Source organism: Acinonyx jubatus, chromosome A2, assembly GCF_027475565.1.
Source record: "Acinonyx jubatus isolate Ajub_Pintada_27869175 chromosome A2, VMU_Ajub_asm_v1.0, whole genome shotgun sequence".
Taxonomy (NCBI): domain Eukaryota; kingdom Metazoa; phylum Chordata; class Mammalia; order Carnivora; family Felidae; genus Acinonyx; species Acinonyx jubatus.
The window spans coordinates 88,685,124-88,704,214 of NC_069383.1; the positions used below are offsets into that span (position 1 = coordinate 88,685,124).

The following is a 19,091-nucleotide window of genomic DNA, read 5'->3' on the forward strand; positions in this document are numbered from 1 at the left end:
CACAGCCAGATTTGTTTCTTTTTTTTTCTTTTCTCTCTCTCTCTCTTTTTCTTTTTATAAGTAAGCTCTATACCCAACGTGGGGCTTGAACTTATGACCCTGAGATCAAGAGTCTCATGCTTTGCTGACTGTGCCAGCCAGGTGCCCCCAGATCTGTTTCTTAATATCAAGTCACATGTAGTTCAATTGTATCTTCTGAGGAAGGATGTGTCCATTTAATTTTTGACAAGCCACCAGAACCACAGGCTGGCATGACTGGCTTCTAGTGGGTTCTGAAGAAATAGGTTTCTTAATGAAGGCATGAATGAGTTCCTTGTGTATGAACAAAACCTAGCAGATCTCATCTCAATGACGGCTGAGCTTATAGAAAAGCAGTGTCATAGTCAGAAGCACTACATGCTTCACAAGCAGCAAAAACCAAACCAAAACAAAACAAAGCAAAACCAAAATCAAAAACAACACATTCATGTTGGTAAAAGAGTTAGAAGAGGAATAGTCAAAGTTAGTTGTCAGTTGTTTTTCCTGCTTTTTCACTTTCATCAGGTGACTGACCAAGGAGAAATAAAGGGAGAAAAAGAAGTTTTGGAGAAGAAAAATTAGTTTTCTGTATTCTTCTCTGAAAGCTGCCCCTTCAAGCAGTGTGAAACAGCACCGTTGATTTTCTCCCTATTCCCTCAACTTCCCTCGGAATTCTTCGTTGCTCTGAAATCTTTCCAGCTGTCAAATACCTGAGTTCAAACCAGATCCCCAAAGCACAGTCATTTAACTTAATTATTTATTAATGTTTATTTATTTTTTGAGAGAGCGTAAGTGTGGGAGGGGCAGAAAGAGGGGAACAGAGGATCCGAAGTGGGTTCTGTGCTGACAGCAGTGAGCCTGATGTGGGGCCTCAACTCACGAACCGTGAGATCATCACTTGAGCCGGAGTTGGACGCTCAATGGACTGAACCACCCAGGTGTCCCAAACACAGTCATTTAAAGCAAAGCCGCAAAGGTCCCAAACGTCCATCAACAGATGAATGGATAAAATGGTATATCCATACAATGGAATGTTAAACCTTAAAAAAGAAGGAAATTCTGTCACGTGCAACAACATGGATGAATCTTGAAGACATTATGCTAAGTGAAATAAGCCAGTGACAAAGGACAAATATTGTATGATTCCACTTATATGAGGCACCTAGAATAGTCAAGTTCATAGAGACAGACAGTAGGACAGTGGTTACAGGTGATGGTGGATGGGGAATGGGGAGTTAGTGTTTAATGGGTACAGAGCTTCAAAATGAGATGATAGAAAGTTCTGGAGAGGGATGGTGGTGATGGTCGCACCACAAGGTGAAGGTACTTATGCCACATACTGTACACGTAGAAACGGTTAAAATGGTAAATTTTACATTATGTATATTTTACCATAGTAACGAAGCCCATAAGAAACCAAACCCAAGGCCCCAGGTAGTTTTTATAGTGTTACTACAAGAACTCTGTTGCTGTGACACTTTGTTCCTGACTGTCACCTTCCCATATTTATGAAAACAAAAATGCCATTCATTCTGCATGTTCAAAGTGTATGGTCCGGAGGACACATCTCTCCAGGTGCATTCCCACATACCTACTCCCTTGTATCAGAAGGGGCAACGTTATTGCCTATTTATGGCTGAAGACACATACAGGAAAACAATGCTGATAATGCTGAAACATATAAGGAAAGAAAGCAGCATCCATAATCCTGCCATTCAAGATCAAGTGCTATTACCATTCTGATTTATATCCTTCCAGATTTCTCTACTGTGCATACACAGGCACATGCATTTTTAAGCAAGAACTGGCTCACACTGTATATACTATTTTCAGACATGCTTTTTTTTTTTTTTGCTTAGTGATGTTGTAGAAATCATTCCATGGGTAGAATTAGATCATTTTTAATATCCCCAATATTCCATAGTATGGATAGATCATAATTGACTGAATTATTACTTAACTATGTCTATCGATGGACATTTACGTTGTTTCCAAAATTTCTAGCAGCCTCTTTTTGAGGCCTTTCCCACTGTGTTAGGACCTCCTTGTCCTACAGGAGATAAAAGTGAGCTGGATTTTATTTAGTGTGATTAATAGCATCACAGTTATGTAGGAAAATATCTTTACATTTATTATTATTATTTTAAATATTTTTTAAACTTTATTTACTTATTTAGAGAGAGGGAGAAGAGAAGTCGCCTCCCAAGCAGGCTCCATAAGAGCCTGATGCAGGGCTCAAACTCACGAATGGTGAGATTATGACCTGATCCGAAATTAAGAGTCCATTCAACCCCTAAACCAAGAATGGGAATTTCACTTATCTTGCTAATGATTGATTTGTTAAAGGGTGTGAAAAATACATAAATTTTTTTTTTCCTCTGGGGAGGTTGCAAATTTTCCTCACTTTTAAAAAGAGACACAAGAAAGTGGTCTCCACCTTCATCTGGAAGTACCAAGTACCACAGCCATCTTGCTATAAAACTTTGAACATGAAGCCCGAACACTGAAGAGGGTGGAATAAAAGAAAGGCAGGGAATATGAGCCGATTCCACATCTTTGGGGACTGGTGCCCTGTCGCCTCTGGACTTCTTGTCACATGTGATAATTTTTTTTTTAATTTTTTAATGTTTATTTTTGACAGAGAGACAGAGCATGAGTGGGGGAGGGGCAGAGAGCGAGGGAGACAGAATCTGAAGCAGGCTTCAGGCTCTGAGCTGTCAGCACAGAGCCCGACGCGGGGCTCGAACCCACAGACTGCGAGATCATGACCTGAGCCGAAGTCGGATGCTCAGCTGACTGAGCCACCCAGGCACCCCAACGATTTTTTTTTTAATTTTAATTTTTAGAGAGAGAGAGACAGAGTGAGACAGAGAGTGAGAGAGAGAGCACATGAGCGGGAGAGAAGGGCAGAGGGAGAGAAAGAGAGAATCCCAAGCAGTCTCCCCATCAGTGCTCAGTAAGGACCCTGACATGGAGTTCGATCCCACAGCCCTGGGATCATGACCTGAGCCAAAATCAAGAGTGGGATGCTCAACTGACTGAGCCACCCAGGCGCCCTGCATGTGATAAAATGTTTAATTATTTAAGCGATCAGGAAGACTAGGTTTTCTGCTACTTGCACTTGAAGCATCCCAATGGCTACAGAGTGAACATGAGATTTTAACATACTTTGAGAAGACAACGTGTCTGCAGAAGTGTTAACTGCAGGGCCAGGAGCTGGCTGACCGCAGAACCTGGAGCTACCTAGGGCTGCAAAAGTCATGGGTGAGGTGTGGGCTAAGTCTCGAGGGAGAGCTGAAGGTCTTCCCATGTGGTAGCTGGACCTACAGGTCAACACCACGACCTCACATGGCCAGATGATGCACCACTGCCCCTGCCAGGTCCCACCTTCTCCAACCAACTCTCCAACAAGAGAACAAAGGTTTACTCTGCAGAGAAACTCAACTGGAGAGACCCTAGACAAGGGGCTGCGGGCTCGGCAGAGATCAGGAGAGAAGCACAGGGCTGGAAACAAGGTGACTGTGGGCTATCTCTAGTTAGTGGGCACTTCCGGAATGCCTATCACCATGAAGGATTCATTCCCTGAGAAACTGAATGGCCTTGAAAAAGCTTCCAGATCTTGCCTTTGAGAATCCTTTTTGCTGACAGACCCACACAGACTTCCAATCAGACTGTTAGTGCTTCTCTTTTAAATGTGAATGGTTAGGCACCCACCCCCCCTTCAGCTCAGGTCAGATCTCGAGGTTCATGAGTTCCAGCCCCACGTCAGGTTCTGTGCTGACAGCTCAGAGCCTGGAGCCTGCTTCAGATTCTGTGTCTTCCTCTCTCTCCGCCCCTCCCCTGCTTGTGCTCTCTCTCTCTCTCTCTCTCTCTCAAAAATAAATAAACATTAAAAAAATTTAAATGTGAATGCTTAGGGATCACCAAACATTCCTGGAACATCTCCATTATGAGACCGACTAGCCAAACATCAAATGCACAGCACGAAAGAAATCAAGATAGCAAAGGAAAGAGGAAACAACTAAAAAAAAAACCTATCTTCAAAGATATTAGAATGGTATTACCTCTGCAAAATGATAGTATCTTGTATGATATTCTGAGAAGCAATTAGAAGTTCTTTTTATCTAAGAACCAGATCCTAGAATTTTAAAAAGTGAATCATAAGTGGATTATTTCACATACACTTTTGAAGGTAAAATAAAAGAAAATCTTTCAGAAAGTAGAACAAGAGATGAAGAGAAACAGGGGAAAAGAGGTAAAAGAATGAAAACATCAGAGCAAAAGGTCCAACATCCAGCTAATGGGAAGTCAATAGAGAGAATAAAGACAATAGTGGGGAGAAAATTAGCCAAGATGTAGCATAGGAAAATATCCCAGAAACAGGGATTTCCAGATGAAAAAGATCCACTGAGTACCCAGTACAATGAATGAAAACAGACCCATATCCAGTGATACCTGAAATTTTAAAGCCCCAGGCTTCAGAGATTAAAAACTGATCATGCACAAAGAAATGAGAATCTGAATGATACCAAACTTCTCAATAAAAATTTTTGATGCTAGAAGCCAATCAAAAAATGCCTTCATAATTCTGTAGGGAAATGATTTTCTTTCTTTCTTTCTTTTTTTAATGTTTATTTATTTTTGAGAGAAAGAGAGCACAAGTTGAGGAGAGGCAGAGAAAGAGGGAGACACAGATTTCGAAGCAGGCTCCAGGCTCTGAACTGTCAGCACAGAGCTCGACACGGGGCTCAAACCCACAAACCATGAGATCATGACCTGAGCCAAAGCTGGACGCTTAAGTGACAGCCACCCAGGTGCTCCACTCAGGGAAATGATTTTCAATCCAGTTACATACTCATAGAGATTATCAATTAAGTGTGAGGGTAGAATAAAAACATTCAGGGGTGCCTGACATCAGGTCATAATCTTGAAGTTCTCGAGTTTGAGCCCCGCATTGAGCTCTGTGCTGAAAGCTCAGAGCCTGGAGCCTGCTTCGGATTCTGTGTCTCCCTCTCTCTCTGCCCCTCCCCGACTTGCACACACGTGCTCTTTCTCTCTCTCTCTCTCTCTCTCTCTCAAAAATAAATAAAAACATTAACAAAATTTTTCTCAGGCGTGTAAGGGTTCTAAAAATTGACCCCCCTTGAACCTTGTCACAGGAAACTGATGGAGGAGATACTCTACCAAAATCAAGGAGCAAGCCAAGAGAGAGGAAGGCAATGGGATCCAGGAAACAGGTGCTCTGACACAGAGTGGGTGGAGAGACTTCCAGCATGGCACAAACTCTATTTTTCATTCTAAGTCTTTTGGTTCTATTTGACTTTTGAGCTACGTGACCATTTTACTTGGATTAAAAAAAATAAAGTTTCATTAAGGAAAAAAAGAAAACAAATGGTTGAAACACTTAAGAGTAAATTCTGCTTGCCAGATAAAAGAGCGATGAGGGGAGGAGAATTCTGGAGAGTGAAGCTGAGCATGGAAATCCGTGTCCAGAGCAGAATTGGCTCCGAGAGCGGAGCCGGAATCACGAGTGATGATGGTGTGCAAGGCACCAGTGAAGAAGGAGCTCTGAATGTGTTCCTTTCCAGGCTTGTTTCACTCGAGATGTATCCACCCTCCTGGCGATGATGGGAGACGCTTCCAAGACGTTCCAGCAGAGCCTGGGGAGGGAAGGAGTGTGCTGGAACCAACCTGTGTCTCAGGAAAAACAAGGCTTGGCAGGGAGTGATGAGGAATGGGACAACCAGTCATGGGAAGGTGTTGAAAACATTGCTCAAGTTTGGTAAGCTGCCATCCCCCTCAGCACGACATCACCCTCCGCTCTCCAGTTACCAGTCTGGTCTAAAGACAATGTACGTGATAAAGGTCTGTGCCCAGTTCCACTCCGGGAACCTTACAGAAAGTCCCCTCCCCCACCCCTTGGATGAGGCGTGAGCCTCGGGCTGTCTGAGTGCTTTGGGGAAGAGAACACAAGGCAACTGACCTTAACTGGGTCCTACTATGTGCAAGGCATGCAACGTACGTTTTCTTGTGCGAGTGACCCACTGCTTTAGGTGGGTATAAGTGCTATCTACACTTCTCAGATGAGGAAATGGGTGGCAAAGCTACTAACAAGTGGACATGAGACTTGATATGGTCTGCTTGACTTCAAAGCCCCCCATATTGAGAAATGGATGTAGAAAAAGCAGAGGGACAAATATTCAGCTGAGGCTTACAGTGTAGCCATAACATTTGTCCTAATGAGGCATAAGTTGCAGTCGCTTTCACTCCAGAAGCATCTTTGCCCTTTTTTAGGTATCCAGAACCTTCTGCCTGTCTCCTCACTACCCTTGTCAGTCTAAGAGTCATTGGATTTTGCCATTTTTATACTTTAAGATTAGATGTGCGAGCGTCTACGAGACAGAAGGGAATGTGCCTAGATTTTGTCAGTCTTGGCTTCCACAGCCTATCTTTTCCTCCCTCCCTCCTGGGGGCCAGAGACTGGCTTGTCAGAGCCTGGCTTAACCCTCTGCTCTCCTCCCCCTTTCCTAAAGAATCCTCATGGTTTTGGTTAGTCTGGTCATCTATAACTCTTGGGATGTTCCTTTAGAGTCGGGACGAAGAAACAGAGCACAGTAGCATGTTATTCAAGGGCCCCCAGGTTGGTAAGCAGTGGCCAGAAGGATGGGCAACTGGAAATTAGGTGGCACCAAGGCCTTTATTACTCACACTGCTTTCCCATGAAATGCTACTATGACTGACTACCAGTTTCCATTAATTGAGTGCTTATTAGGAGCTTAGTACTTATCACTTAATTCTTCTTAGCTCTGCTTTACAGATGAGCTGCTTGAAGCTGGAGAAACCCAGAAACAGGATGGTGCTCATCTTGTTAGCAAGCATGGAGCTGATGTTTGCACTTCCAACCTTGTTCCAATGCTTGTTATCTGACTTAAACTTGTCCAGCTCTAGACCTAAGTTCTTTTCTCAGGAACCCTTGACAAGAATGGGTTGCAGTTCAAGAATATGAGAAGTGAAATATTTTCAAAGTTGCCAAACAATATGTAAGAAATAAATTCACACAGGGCACCTGGGGGGGCTCAGTTGGTTAAGCGTGTGACTCTTGATTTTTGGCTCAGGTCACCATATCACATTCCGGATTGTGAGTTTGGGCCCCACATTGGGCTCTGTGCTGACAGTGCGGAACCTGCTTGGGATTCTCTCTCTTTGCCCCTCTCCGGCTTGTGCACACGGGCATGTGCTCTCTCTTTCTCTCTCAAAATAAACAAACAAAAAAAGAAATTCACACGTGGTAGCATTTCCTACAAAAGGAATTCATGATTGCGAAGGGATTACAATATTTCCATTTACATGTGATAATTTTTTTGCCAATTAGCAATAATTACTGTGACTGAAATATTAAACTTTTTTTTTAATGTTTATTTATTTTTGAGACAGAGAGAGAGAGACAGAGCATGAACGGGGGAGGGTCAGAGAGAGGGAGACACAGAATCCGAAATAGGCTCCAGGCTCTGAGCTGTCAGCACAGAGCCCGACGTGGGGCTCAAACTCACGGACCGCGAGATCATGACCTGAGCCGAAGTCGGCCGCTTAACTGACTGAGCCACCCGGGCGCCCTGTGACTGAAATATTATATGTATTGTATATCATGAATATGAGGAAACAATGTTTTATGTTTTAGGTGAGGACATTAAAATTCTTTTTTTTTAATTTAAGATTTTAGTTTTTTTTTTATGTTTATTTATTTTTTACAGAGAAAGACAGAGTGTGAGAGCAGAGGAGGGGCGCAGAGAGAGGGAAACACAGAATCTGAAGCAAGCCTCAGGCTCTGAGCTGTCAGCACAGAGCCCAACATGGGGCTTAAACTCACGAACTGTGAGATCATGACCTCATCTGAAGTCGGCTGCTTAACCGACTGAGCCACCCAGGCGCCCCTAAAGATTTTAGTTTTAAGTGATCTCTATACCGAACATGGGGCTTGAACTTACAACCATGATTTCAAGAATCACATGCTCTACTGACTGAGACAGCCAGACGCCCCAAGGAGGGCATTAAATTCTGATCATGCTTTTTCAATCCCTGATTGTATGGCATTTCATCCTAAGTAAAACCAAGTGAAAAAGAACATTATTTCCCACAAAGTTTGAGCAGAGTTCATCCCTGAGTTTTCTGGTGCCTACCTCAACCTTGAAAAACATCTTTAACAATTATTGTTAGCCAACATTTATAATGCACCCCCTTTGCCTCTTCCATTCAGAGACATTCTTTTTTGCTGATTAACCTCATTCTTTCTCTTTCTTCTGCTTCCTTATGAGAACATAAACACTTGGCATTTCTCTATTGACAAACATTCCCTGGAAAATTAAGTAAAAAAGGAACATTAAGAAGCAGCTCTTAAACCTCCACTGCCTGTTTTTGCTTTTTTAACAGCTGCCCCATGGCTTCTCCGTCACACCAGGTACTCTGTCTGCTAGGGTGAGAAATGCCTCCATCTTGATGGTGAACCTGAACCATACAATAAAGGAGGGTTTTCAAACTGGGTTCCCCGGAGCCCTTGGGGACTTGACAGGGATCCCTCGGGTGGGCTGGGGGGACAGCAGGCTGTGAGTTATATGTGTGATGGAAGCAGAGCTGAGCTGGAGTTAGGTGGAGGCAGGTCTGCTTTTTTTTTTTTTTTTTTTTAATGTTTATTGTTGAGAAACAGAGAGAGACAGAGCATGAGCAGGGGAGGGGCAGAGAATGGGAGACACAGAATCTGAAGCAGGTTCCAGCCTCTGAACTGTCAGCACAGAGCCCGACGTGGGGCTCAAACTCATGAACTGTGAGATCATGATCTGAGCTGAAGTCAGATGTTTAACCGACTGAGCCACCTAGGCGCTCCAAGGTCTGCTTTTATATTGGGTACCATGTACGGTTTTGTAGGAATAAAAAAGTTCTACAGCCACAAAAAAGTTTGAAAGCCGCTGTACATAGGCTTGAATCCCCTCCCAGAATTTGGAACAGACCATCTGCTGAACTCCAAAGCTAAGGAAAGGTAATATCCTTCACCAACATCTGGCGTGACAGTAAGGAGTAGTTGTAAAATGATCCTGCAAAATGGTGGGACACATAAGTTGGTAGTAACAACACAGCAATGGTTATGATGCAGGAAATGTGTGTGGGGGGCCATTCCATCTACTGTGTCCTCCTGAACCTGAAGCCAAGGTCGGCGGTTCTGACAGAGGGACTCTGGCTATCAAACTGGATCTGGCTTGTGCCAGTGGAAGGCATGAAGGTGAGAACCCAGTAGATCAGTAACAACTGTCATCAAATATTTGCTTTTGCTTTAAAAATCAACTCCATCCCCTTCTTTTATAACTATGTTCTCTTTAATCTTTAAAAAATTTTTTTAAAAAGCTTATTCATTTTGAGAGAGAGAAAGAGAGACAGAGAGTGAGTATGAGAGCAGGGGAGGGGCAGGGAGAGAGGAAGAGAGAGAATCCCTAGTAGGCTCCCAACTGTAGGCTCATGAACTGTGAGATCATGACCTGAGCCGAAATAAAGAGTCGGACATTTAATCGGCTGAGCCACCCAGGCGCCCACAACTGTGTTCTCTTTATGCCTACTTGCTGACTAAACTACCCCTTGAGATTCATACTGTACGCATTAAAAATGATCTGAAAATACCACTATCTGCAAGTCTCATATATTGTTATTAATGTTTCCTTTTCATGAAGTTCTGGATATTTGAGTCTTATCTTCTAAACTCTAGATTCTTTTTTTTTTTTTTTAATTTTTAATGTTTATTTTTGAAAGAAAGAGAGAGAGAGACAGAGACGGAGTGCTAGTGGGGGAGGAGCAGAGAGAGAGGGAGACACAGAATCCAAAGCAGGCTCCGGGTTCCGAGCTGTCAGCACAGAGTCTGACATGGGGCTCTAACCCATGAACCTCGAGATCATAACCTGAGCTGAAGTTGGACGCTGAACTGACTGAGCCACCTGGGCACCCCTAAACTCTAGATTCTTAAAAAGCAGGCTCTAATTTCGTTCATCTCTGTACTACTGCTTGGAAGTACCTAACATAGTACAGGCATACCTCAGAGACATCATGGGTTTGGTTACACCCCGCTGCCATAAAGCCAATATTGCAATAAAGTGAATCAAATTCATTTTTGGGGAGGGGGGTTTCCCAGTGCATAGAAAAATTATGTTTACATTGTACTATAGTCTATTAAGTGTGCAATGGCATTATATCTAATTTACATACTCTAATTAACAAACACTTCGTTGACACAGAGACATAGTGCGCGATTGCTGTTGGGAAAATGGCACCGACAGACTTCCTCGATGCAGGGTTGCCCCACACCTTCAATTTGTAACAAATTGCAGTATCTGTGAAGCGCAATAAAACGAGGTCTGTCTGTACCTTGCTTATGAAGCAAGCACTAGATAAATATTTGGGAATGAAGGGCTCCCTGTCTTATTACCTGGAAATCGGTTGGCTGCTTAGTACCCCACGGCCCATCAAAACAGACACGCATAGATTTTAAATCGTTCTTAATCCAAATGGGTTTTAATTCTGTTTTCTGTTCTTTCCTTTCTGTCCAGGACAACCAAATAAAACCCCAAACAGATGGCTCAGCTTTCTTGGTGTGGAGGGAAATGTAAGGACAAACAGCCTCTGTGATGCCAATTTTCCTTTCGCCCCGATCAGAGGAGACTCGTGGAAAAAAAGTCACAAGATATCGTGGCAAATGGGCTCCTAAGGTGTGAGGACTACCCCACTCTGTGTCGGGAGCGTCCAACTAATCTAAAAACCCAGGCCACCAGAAAGTTGCCCGGTGGCTGATATAGCTCAGCCTTTCCAGGTATTAACTTCCAGATTACTCTTGCTCTGTAAAAACACATACTGTCTGAAATAGATCTGCTATGGTGATGATGATGATGGTGATGATGGTGATGATGGTGATGAGGATGACGACAGCAGGAACACCCACTGAACACTATACGGTGGGCATTGGCCGAGCCCCTTATGCCCGTGATCTCACTTACACTTCACAACCGCCTTACGAGGTAGGGCTCTTACGACTTCCAGATGCCACGTGATCAGCCCACACACGACCCAGCAAGGCAGAGCCACTTGACCAAGGACTCAGGGCTTCTACTGCCGAATGGGACTTACCTAGGAAGCACAGAGTTAGGCGGCCTGGATTTTGCAGGGGATGCGACTTTCGGTTCTGGCCCAGAGCTCCCCGAAGGTCCTGGCAGAGAGTCCTGCGCTGGCCCCGGTTGGTTTGGAAGTACTTCCCTCGCCGAAGTCAGGAGATGCTCTTTATCTTTAACTTCTTTTTCGCGGGACTTGGCTTTGTGTTCTGCCAGAAGGAGGTCAAATTGCTTTTTCCGGCCTGGGACTGCCCTCCGATGGCTTAGTGAATGTGTCTAAGGAGAAGAGAGATGAAAAGCACAGCCTCTTTGATCAGCACATAAACCTGCTTCCCCAGGCCCTCCATTTCAGAAACAGCAATTCATGGGAATTTGGAGGTGCTTGAAAAGTCAACTTCAAGGCAACGGCTCCTGTTCTGTGGCTGGGAAGAGGCAGACACCACACAAACGCAACCATGCCCTACACTCCTGGCGTTAAGAAGCCAAAGCTTCCTCCAGAAAATGGCTTAGGATGACCAGCTTCCGCGCAGAGCCCACGGAAACCTCTCTGGATGAAAGGCAACGGTGAGGGCGCGCTAGAGTTAATCCAGGTGCAGGTGGGAGGCTGGCTTTGGCCCGGACACACACGGCCGGCCACCGGGCAGAGGGGGCCACGGCCTCGAGCCCGGGGAGCACTAGCACTTCAGTGTGAAATACGGGGGCCGGGGGCTACCCGATGGCGGCCGCCTCGCGTCGGCTGTCCCCGTGGCCACCCGGCGTGGCCGGATCAGGGGCGCGGCCGCTCGTCCTCCCCTCCGGGGCTGCCTTTCAGGCGCTGCCGCCGTTGCCGCCGCTCCCGCATACATTAAAACGTAGCAGGGTTTAGAACCGCCTGTGAGTGCCTATAAATACAATTTACTGTCTGGCCTCACAAGTAACAGGGGAAGCCTATTTTTTTTTTTTTCCTTCTTAAAAAGCCAGCCAGCTTGAGGCAGGCACTCTGCTACCATGGAAGAGAAGAAAGCATTTCCCTTACAAAGAACAGCTGGGGGTCATGTCGAGGTTCCACACCCTGCCGTGTGCAGAGAGTGGCATGCAAACATTTCGACAAAGGCCCCAGCGAGAGCAGGAAGTATTTTTTATGGAAAGAGAAATACCTTGCAGGTGAGGGATCTTGTGCAAGGTTTCTTTGTCTCGGGATCCAATACTCCACAGTGTTTATTTGGGTCAAATTCTCTCTCTGGTTTAAGAAACAAACAAAAAATATAAGAAAAAAGGAGACTAAATAGGATATGGCATTAAGACTACATTTAAAAAAAAATGCACATTTGCACCAACAAGTGAGACATTGTCAGGCAATCTGGGTTTTTTGTTTGTTTGTTTTGTTTTTCTTTTCCTTTCTTTCTTTTTCTTTTTCTTTTTTTTTTTCCCCCCAACTGGCCGCTAAAATGCTTCAAGAACCGCTCAGGGGAAAATGGCGCTCCCCTTTGACCCCTGAGTTCCAGGTCCAGCTTCGGGAGGGATGTAAATGCAGCACAAGGCCGGGGGGGGGGGGGGGGGGGGGGGGGGGGAGGGTGGGGGCAGGCACCGGAGGGCGAGGAGCCCTGACGCTGTCACACTTTATGTCACTTGAAGAGTTCCCCAGGTACTTGGCACTTTGGGCATAGCTGGCTGCAGACCAGGAAGAGGGCCTGAGGCCCAAGGGCCACTGTGTCCTGGGCGGCTCCCCCCCACCTCGCCTTCCTGCTGGTTTTTAGCCATTTAAGTGGGAGATTATTCCTTGACAGGTCAGTGTGACCTGCCTCTCTTGTGCTTTGCCACGTCTTCAGCACCAGGCTTTTCGTGCAGCCGCGCTGACCAGAAATGTCGTTTACCTGATTCGGGAATGTTCTGGCCGAGTTGTAGGCAGGGGCAGGGGGAAAGTTCGGGTGTGTGCTCTATGTGTGTCTGCATAGTTGTAAGTTGCCTGGAGGGCAGGTCCTGCTAGTCTCCCAGCTTGCTTTGCACCCAGCACGGGCCCTGTTGCTCCAAATGGGAATGAGCCAGGGCTAGCCAGCCTGTTGGGGCTGAAGGGCGGCTGCAGACAGGCTAGGCTTTCTCCAGTTCCCGCCTTCTCCCTGGACTGTGGATGGCTCATGGTGAGGTTACTTCTAAGGACGCTGAACTTTTTATGCCCACTTATGGATCCTTTGCTCCTTCTGGATTACAGCAATGCTCCCTCCCCCTGGAGAAGGAGGGGAAGTGAGGCCATCCCTTAAGGACTCTTTAGGCTTCAAAGGTTCACCTCTCAGATGGTCTGTGCTGTTTCTGGAAGGCACCCAGCAGACACCTGAGTCCTGAAGCACAGGGATGACACAGCTCTTCTGGGCATTCAGGGAGGCCGGCAGCCGTGTTGGTGGGTGGGTGTGCGGGTGGGGGTTGTATATAAATTTGGGAATGTCTCCTTAAGAGGTCTGAATAGCTGCAAACTAAAAGGAGGTTACTCGGAGCACAATAACTGAATGTGTTCTGTTTTTAAAAGAGGGTTTGGGGGTTGTGCTGGTGGCTGCATCGGTGGTGATGATGATGGTTCGATAAAAAACATTCTGACGTCCAAGACAGATTTCCTGGTTGGCTATCAAAATGCCTCCCACCTCTTTTTGTTTTTGTCATTGTCATCATCATCTTCTTCTCTTTCAAAGACTTGATTTTTAAGTAATCTCTACGCCCAATGTGGGGCTCAAACTCCTAACCTCGAGATCAAGAGTTGCATGTTCCACCGAATGAGCCAGCCAGGCACCATCCCCACCCCCCCCCCCGCCCCCCTACCCCACCTTTCTCTAGCTTCACTTTTAGGACTAGAAAACTGTGAGGCCTGGAGACGCCTGTTTCCTGTGTGCCCTCGCTGCCCACCAAGGAGGGCCTGGGCGCCGGGCCCCAGGCTGCCTGCCATGGAGTTCTTTCCCTTAGGCCTGTTGGAGTCAGACCGGGGCCCGGATCCACACCAGCTCTCACACTGGCCCGCAACTGAGCAGGTTGCTTGGCTGGGCAATAGGAGCTGGCCGCCAAATGTCAAAGCGAGATAGAAACAAGCGAGATAGAAACAAAAGACCCAATGAGACAAAACAACCAACAAAATGCAAAACCAACAGACAACAAGAACCTCCCCCCCCCCATATAACTTCAGGTCAGGGTGCAGGCTGGCAGCCATGGTCACGCTTCTGCCTCTGGACACTGCCCAGCCGGGCCTACTGGTTTTTCCAGGGATGTTACCACCCAGCTCTGCAGAGTGAAATTGAACTTTCCATTCAGGAAGAGAGCCAGGAGCAGGGGGCTCCTGTCTACACAGGGAGGCCCCGAAAGGCTCCAAGAGACTGCCAGGCCCTACCTTCCTTCCTTGATAGTGGGTGAATAGTACATAGAGACATTTTTAGGGTAAAAATTTTCTGAATGCTTTGGGGACAAAGTACTTTTAAGAAATAATTTTTTTTTTTTTAAGTTACAGATGTAAGACAGGAAAACCAAAATACACATTAACACAAAGTACAAAATAAAAATGACCCACAATTCTTAGGTTGATTAAGAATTATGCTCCTACTAGAGGGCCCAGTTTCTCTCTCACAGGGTGGTTTTCGTTGTATTTTCTTTTTTCTAGTCAACATTTGATAAATGCCCATGGTGTGTGAAGACGTTATAAAGTTTATAGCTTTTCTTGGTCTTTTGGAGGAAGCAGAACTGCCAGATTTAGTTCTACAACAAATCCAAAGCCAATATCATCCCTATGGGGGCCTCTAAGGGCAGCCATTGCCTCAAAGACTGGCCAAGTGCACCTTTCCAGGCATCCTGAGTGTCTATGCAGACAACCAAGAAGTAGATCTGGGAGAAATCCCTCAACACCTCACCTGCTGTGCTAGTCCAAGCATTCCTGAATGGCAATTCCAACCTGATTATGTGGGAAAGGCAGTGGTAGCTCCAGACCACAGAATCAACATGGCAACCAACTAGACCAAAGGACAGAGTGGGGTAGATGGGACTGTCCCGAGCCCGCCCTGAGGTACTGTTGGGTATCATTATGGTTGTCCACCTTCCCTGCGCTGAGGCTTCCACGGAAACCCAGGGAGCAGGCCAGCCTGTCAGCACACGGTAAGACCATCACAATGCATGGGCTGTTGTGGTTGGTGGAAAGCATCCTGCCTCCCGGGTCAAGAGGATCAACTCCCACTGAGTCGAGCGAGAGACCTCGTCCGACCCGGAAATAAGAGAACCATTTCTCCCTCGCAGTTTTAGGCAGGGGTCCTGTTTGCACATAAATTCCGTGTCCCCCTTAAAATGAAACAGACCTGCTTAATTGTAAGAACACACCGCTCCTTGGTTACGAATATGACCCAGAGGCGCTCTAATCATGAGTCCGACTCTAACGATACAGACACATACCTGAAAGTCTCCTGTAAGGCTTGTTGTTGTTTTTGGTGCCATTTTGGTGTTTCTTGTCTATTGTGGCGGGCAAAATTCCTTTGCCATTTAAGATCTTCTCTGGGGAGGGTGGCACTGACTTAGACATCAAGACTGGCTTAATTAAAGGTGGGGTGGAGACGGCAGAGGACGAGGTGGAGCAGGAGGTGACCGCAGTAGTGGTTGTTGAGTTCATTTTGACATTGGCACCATCTGCCTTCACTAGATTAGGGATTTTCTCTAAACTGACTACAGGAACCGGAACGCTGAAAAATAAATGAATAGACACACACAATTGCCTTCTTTGATACATCTGGTCCGCTGAGAAGCTATACCCGCTTACCCTCATCAGAACACTTCCTTATCACTTATTTATACTCCTCTTACAAGCGAGCAGCGCGATCCCTTGATGGGAGGGAGATTTGTGCCTTGGAAAGGGCCAACGGGGGGTTCGAGGCTGGCGCAGCGCCAGGGATGGCATCGGAGCTGACTGATTACCTCCTGTACCGGCTGTCCTCATAGACCCTGCAGCTCCCCCTTCTCAGCCCCGACATGTCGGCGGTCTCTGAGACAGCACCTTGGGCAGAACAAGGTGCCCGCTGTGAAGCTCAGAAGAGATGCTGTTTGTCCCCTGAAGAGGGTGTGCCACCATGCCACTTGCTGACTCACATCCCCTCCCCCTGCTGCTCGCTGGTCTCCCACCTCGGCGATCAGGCCTGACATCTGCTTAGCTCGGGAGCGCTGACAGGCTCATGCTGCACGGAGGCATGGCTGCGGGCCAGCGAGCCATGCTACCTGCTGTTGGAGGACTTCTGGATCACTCCTGTCCTGGGGACGGGCTCAGACTGAGAGAGGCACCATGTAACATTATCTAATATGCCATTTTAGGCAGCTAGTTATGTAAATAGGCAATTCTCAAGGCTGGCAGGTGAGAGGATGAATTTTAAGAAGACATAGCACAAAGGTGCATGTTTGCTCTTCAAAATCTGTCACCATAGCCCCACTTCCCTGCGATTTCTCCGATAATGGATATGCGTTTGATTTCTGTGCATGTAATGCTGGGGGACCCTGTGTCTGGGGGGGCTGTGGAGGATTCTGTCTCAGGGTCTTGAAAGATGAGAAGAGATGAATAAGCTTTTCTCTGGTTCCTGAACTGTTCTCTTTCCTCCTTGTAGGAGGGCAGAACGCTAACACTTCAGCTCCCCAATCATCTCTGAGCTGAGAGGAGCCGACTTAGCTATTTGAATGCCAAATGATCTAGAATATAGCTTATACATACGTGCAGACAATGTAGGGCATGAGAGAGAGGCTGATTCTGCAGGGGAGGAGTCTCATCTGTCCACATGGCTGGCTGGCTCCTCTCAGATTTAGTCACAGATCGTTTTTTGGACCAATTTGTTCATGAAATTATTTTAGTGACCCCTGAGCCCTTGCCTCTTTGCTAACTTTGAAACAGGATCACAGGTGTTATTTATAGGTCTTTGCCAGTGAGAAGGGCACTCAGTGGTTAAGCAGATTGTCGCTGGACTTCACCCACTTTACCCTCGGACCATGTGCTTTCTTGACCTGGGGAAGGATGGTGTGGGATTTCAAGTCCTGCGTGAAGGGAAAGTGGAACAGTGGGTTTCAGTAATACACTAAGTCCCTGATAATTTCGTCTTTGATCAGTGTCTCAATCACTGAGTTATGTCCCGACTGCTGCTACCTTCTATTTAGTGGCAATTTGCAAAGTACTCACAAAGCACTGAAGCACAAGAAGCCCTTGAAAAGTCAGCACGGTAAGAAGCTGGAAAGAGGTTACCTGCTGAAATTAATGCTGCATTCCTGATTTTTTTTTTTTTCTGAATGGTAAAAAAATGTAAAACCATGGGACATGGGATTCTTCTAGGCTCCTTCCCTCACTCAATTTTAAAAGACACAAACCATACAAATTAGGGTCTTGAAGAGATAGGCGTGCACCCATGTTCACAGCAGCATAATTCACAACAACCAAAAGGTGAAAGCAACCCAAACGACAATTAACGGCTGGCTGGATACACAAACTGTGGTATATCCATTCAGTGGAATATTATTCAGCCTTAAAAAGGAAGGAAATTCTGACACATGGATGAACATTGAGAACATTATGCTAAGTGAAGCAAGCCAGTCAGAAAAAGACGAACATCAGAAGATTCCACTTTTGTGAGGTACCTAGAGTGGTCATATTCATACAGACACAAAGGAGAAATATGGTTGCCAAGGGCTGGGGTTGGGGGAGAACAGGGAGCTGTTATTTATGGGTATAAAGTTGCTGTTTTGCAAGATGAAGAGTTCTGGAGATTGGTTGTACAACGTGAATGTACTTAACACTATACATTAAAAGTGGTTAGAATGGCACATTTTCTTATGCGTATTTTATCACAAGTAAAAATACAAACCACTCCCTCCCCCCCAACAAATCACAAAATTCATGGAACTTAAATTACATGTCAATATCCTGGCTTTAAAAACACATATTATAAAGGCCTGCTTAAAAAGTTCCTGTTGAGGGGCGCCTGGGTGACTCCGTCACTTAAGTGTCTGACTCTTGATTTTGGTTCAGGTCATGTTCTCACTGCTGTGAGATGGAGCCTGATGCCCTGGGCATGGAGCCTGCTTAGGATTCTCTATCTCTGCCCCTCCCCCACCCACGCAGGTGCTCCCTCTCCCCCTCTCGAAAAATGAAATGAAATGAAATAAAATAAAATAAAGCTCTTATTGATTTAGTCACCTTTGTCCTGATCTGTTGATTTCTGTTTTTTTAGAATAAGAAGTTCAACTTTGGGTGGGAGGATTCTCTAGTGCCTGAGTGGCCTTCTCTGATATCCTTCTTTGTGAAGCCCAGTAAATTCAGGAAAGGAAATTAGGGCCCTGGGGTTTCAGGCTGTTGTTGCATGAGCTGGTATGAGTAAAGGGAAGGCCTCTAGTTTCTGTGGAAAATGGCCAGGGCACATGCTGAGTACCCATGAGTTCAGCCGACAAAGATATAATGTTGGGCTGGAATAGTCTAGAGCAATCGTAAGAACTGAAATAAATGTAAACACCAAGCCAAATGGTCCTCAAATGCTTATGGTACAGTTTGTGTTTCTCCCCTAAAGTCAACGTCCAACTCCAACATGCTCCTTAATTCAGCCACGAGAGCACAGGTCCACTCGGTCCAGCCATCTGGAACAGTGCCAGCTGACTCATCTCTTTGGTAACGCTTCTTTCCAACTGTGTGTTAGTGAGTGAGCTTGAGCCAGGTGAGCTAATATCTGTGACTGATCTCCCAACTTGGAATTTTCTCCACTATATAACAAGTGTGGTGCAGTCACACCCTCTACTGCCAATGCTTCCAGAACTCCAGACTTCAATCCCAACGCCCATAGGCAGGATGTGGAATTGGAGCCCATCAGAAATTAGAAGAGAAGGCTACTGTGAAGTTCCCTGGGATTGAGTTTTCTTGCATCGGAATGGGAGGCGTTAGGGAAAAAAGTCTGATCAAGAGTGTTTCCAAGGGTTCCAAAG

The 19,091-nt window shown here is 45.9% G+C and overlaps 1 protein-coding gene across 10 annotated transcripts in view; it reads right to left on the minus strand.

The window, feature by feature from the left end:
* The window catches only part of ATXN7L1 (ataxin 7 like 1), a 245,975-nt gene that overhangs the window by 17,899 nt on the left and 208,985 nt on the right, over positions 1–19,091 (minus strand). For all 10 annotated transcript variants that reach the window (XM_027071688.2, XM_015076173.3, XM_015076172.3 and 7 more), the window contains 3 exons: positions 15,549–15,832; positions 12,293–12,375; positions 11,176–11,432 (listed from right to left, as the gene is read on the minus strand). In XM_027071688.2, the coding sequence (XP_026927489.1) occupies positions 11,176–11,432; positions 12,293–12,375; positions 15,549–15,832 (624 nt within the window). The remainder of the gene's footprint in view (positions 1–11,175; positions 11,433–12,292; positions 12,376–15,548; positions 15,833–19,091) is intronic.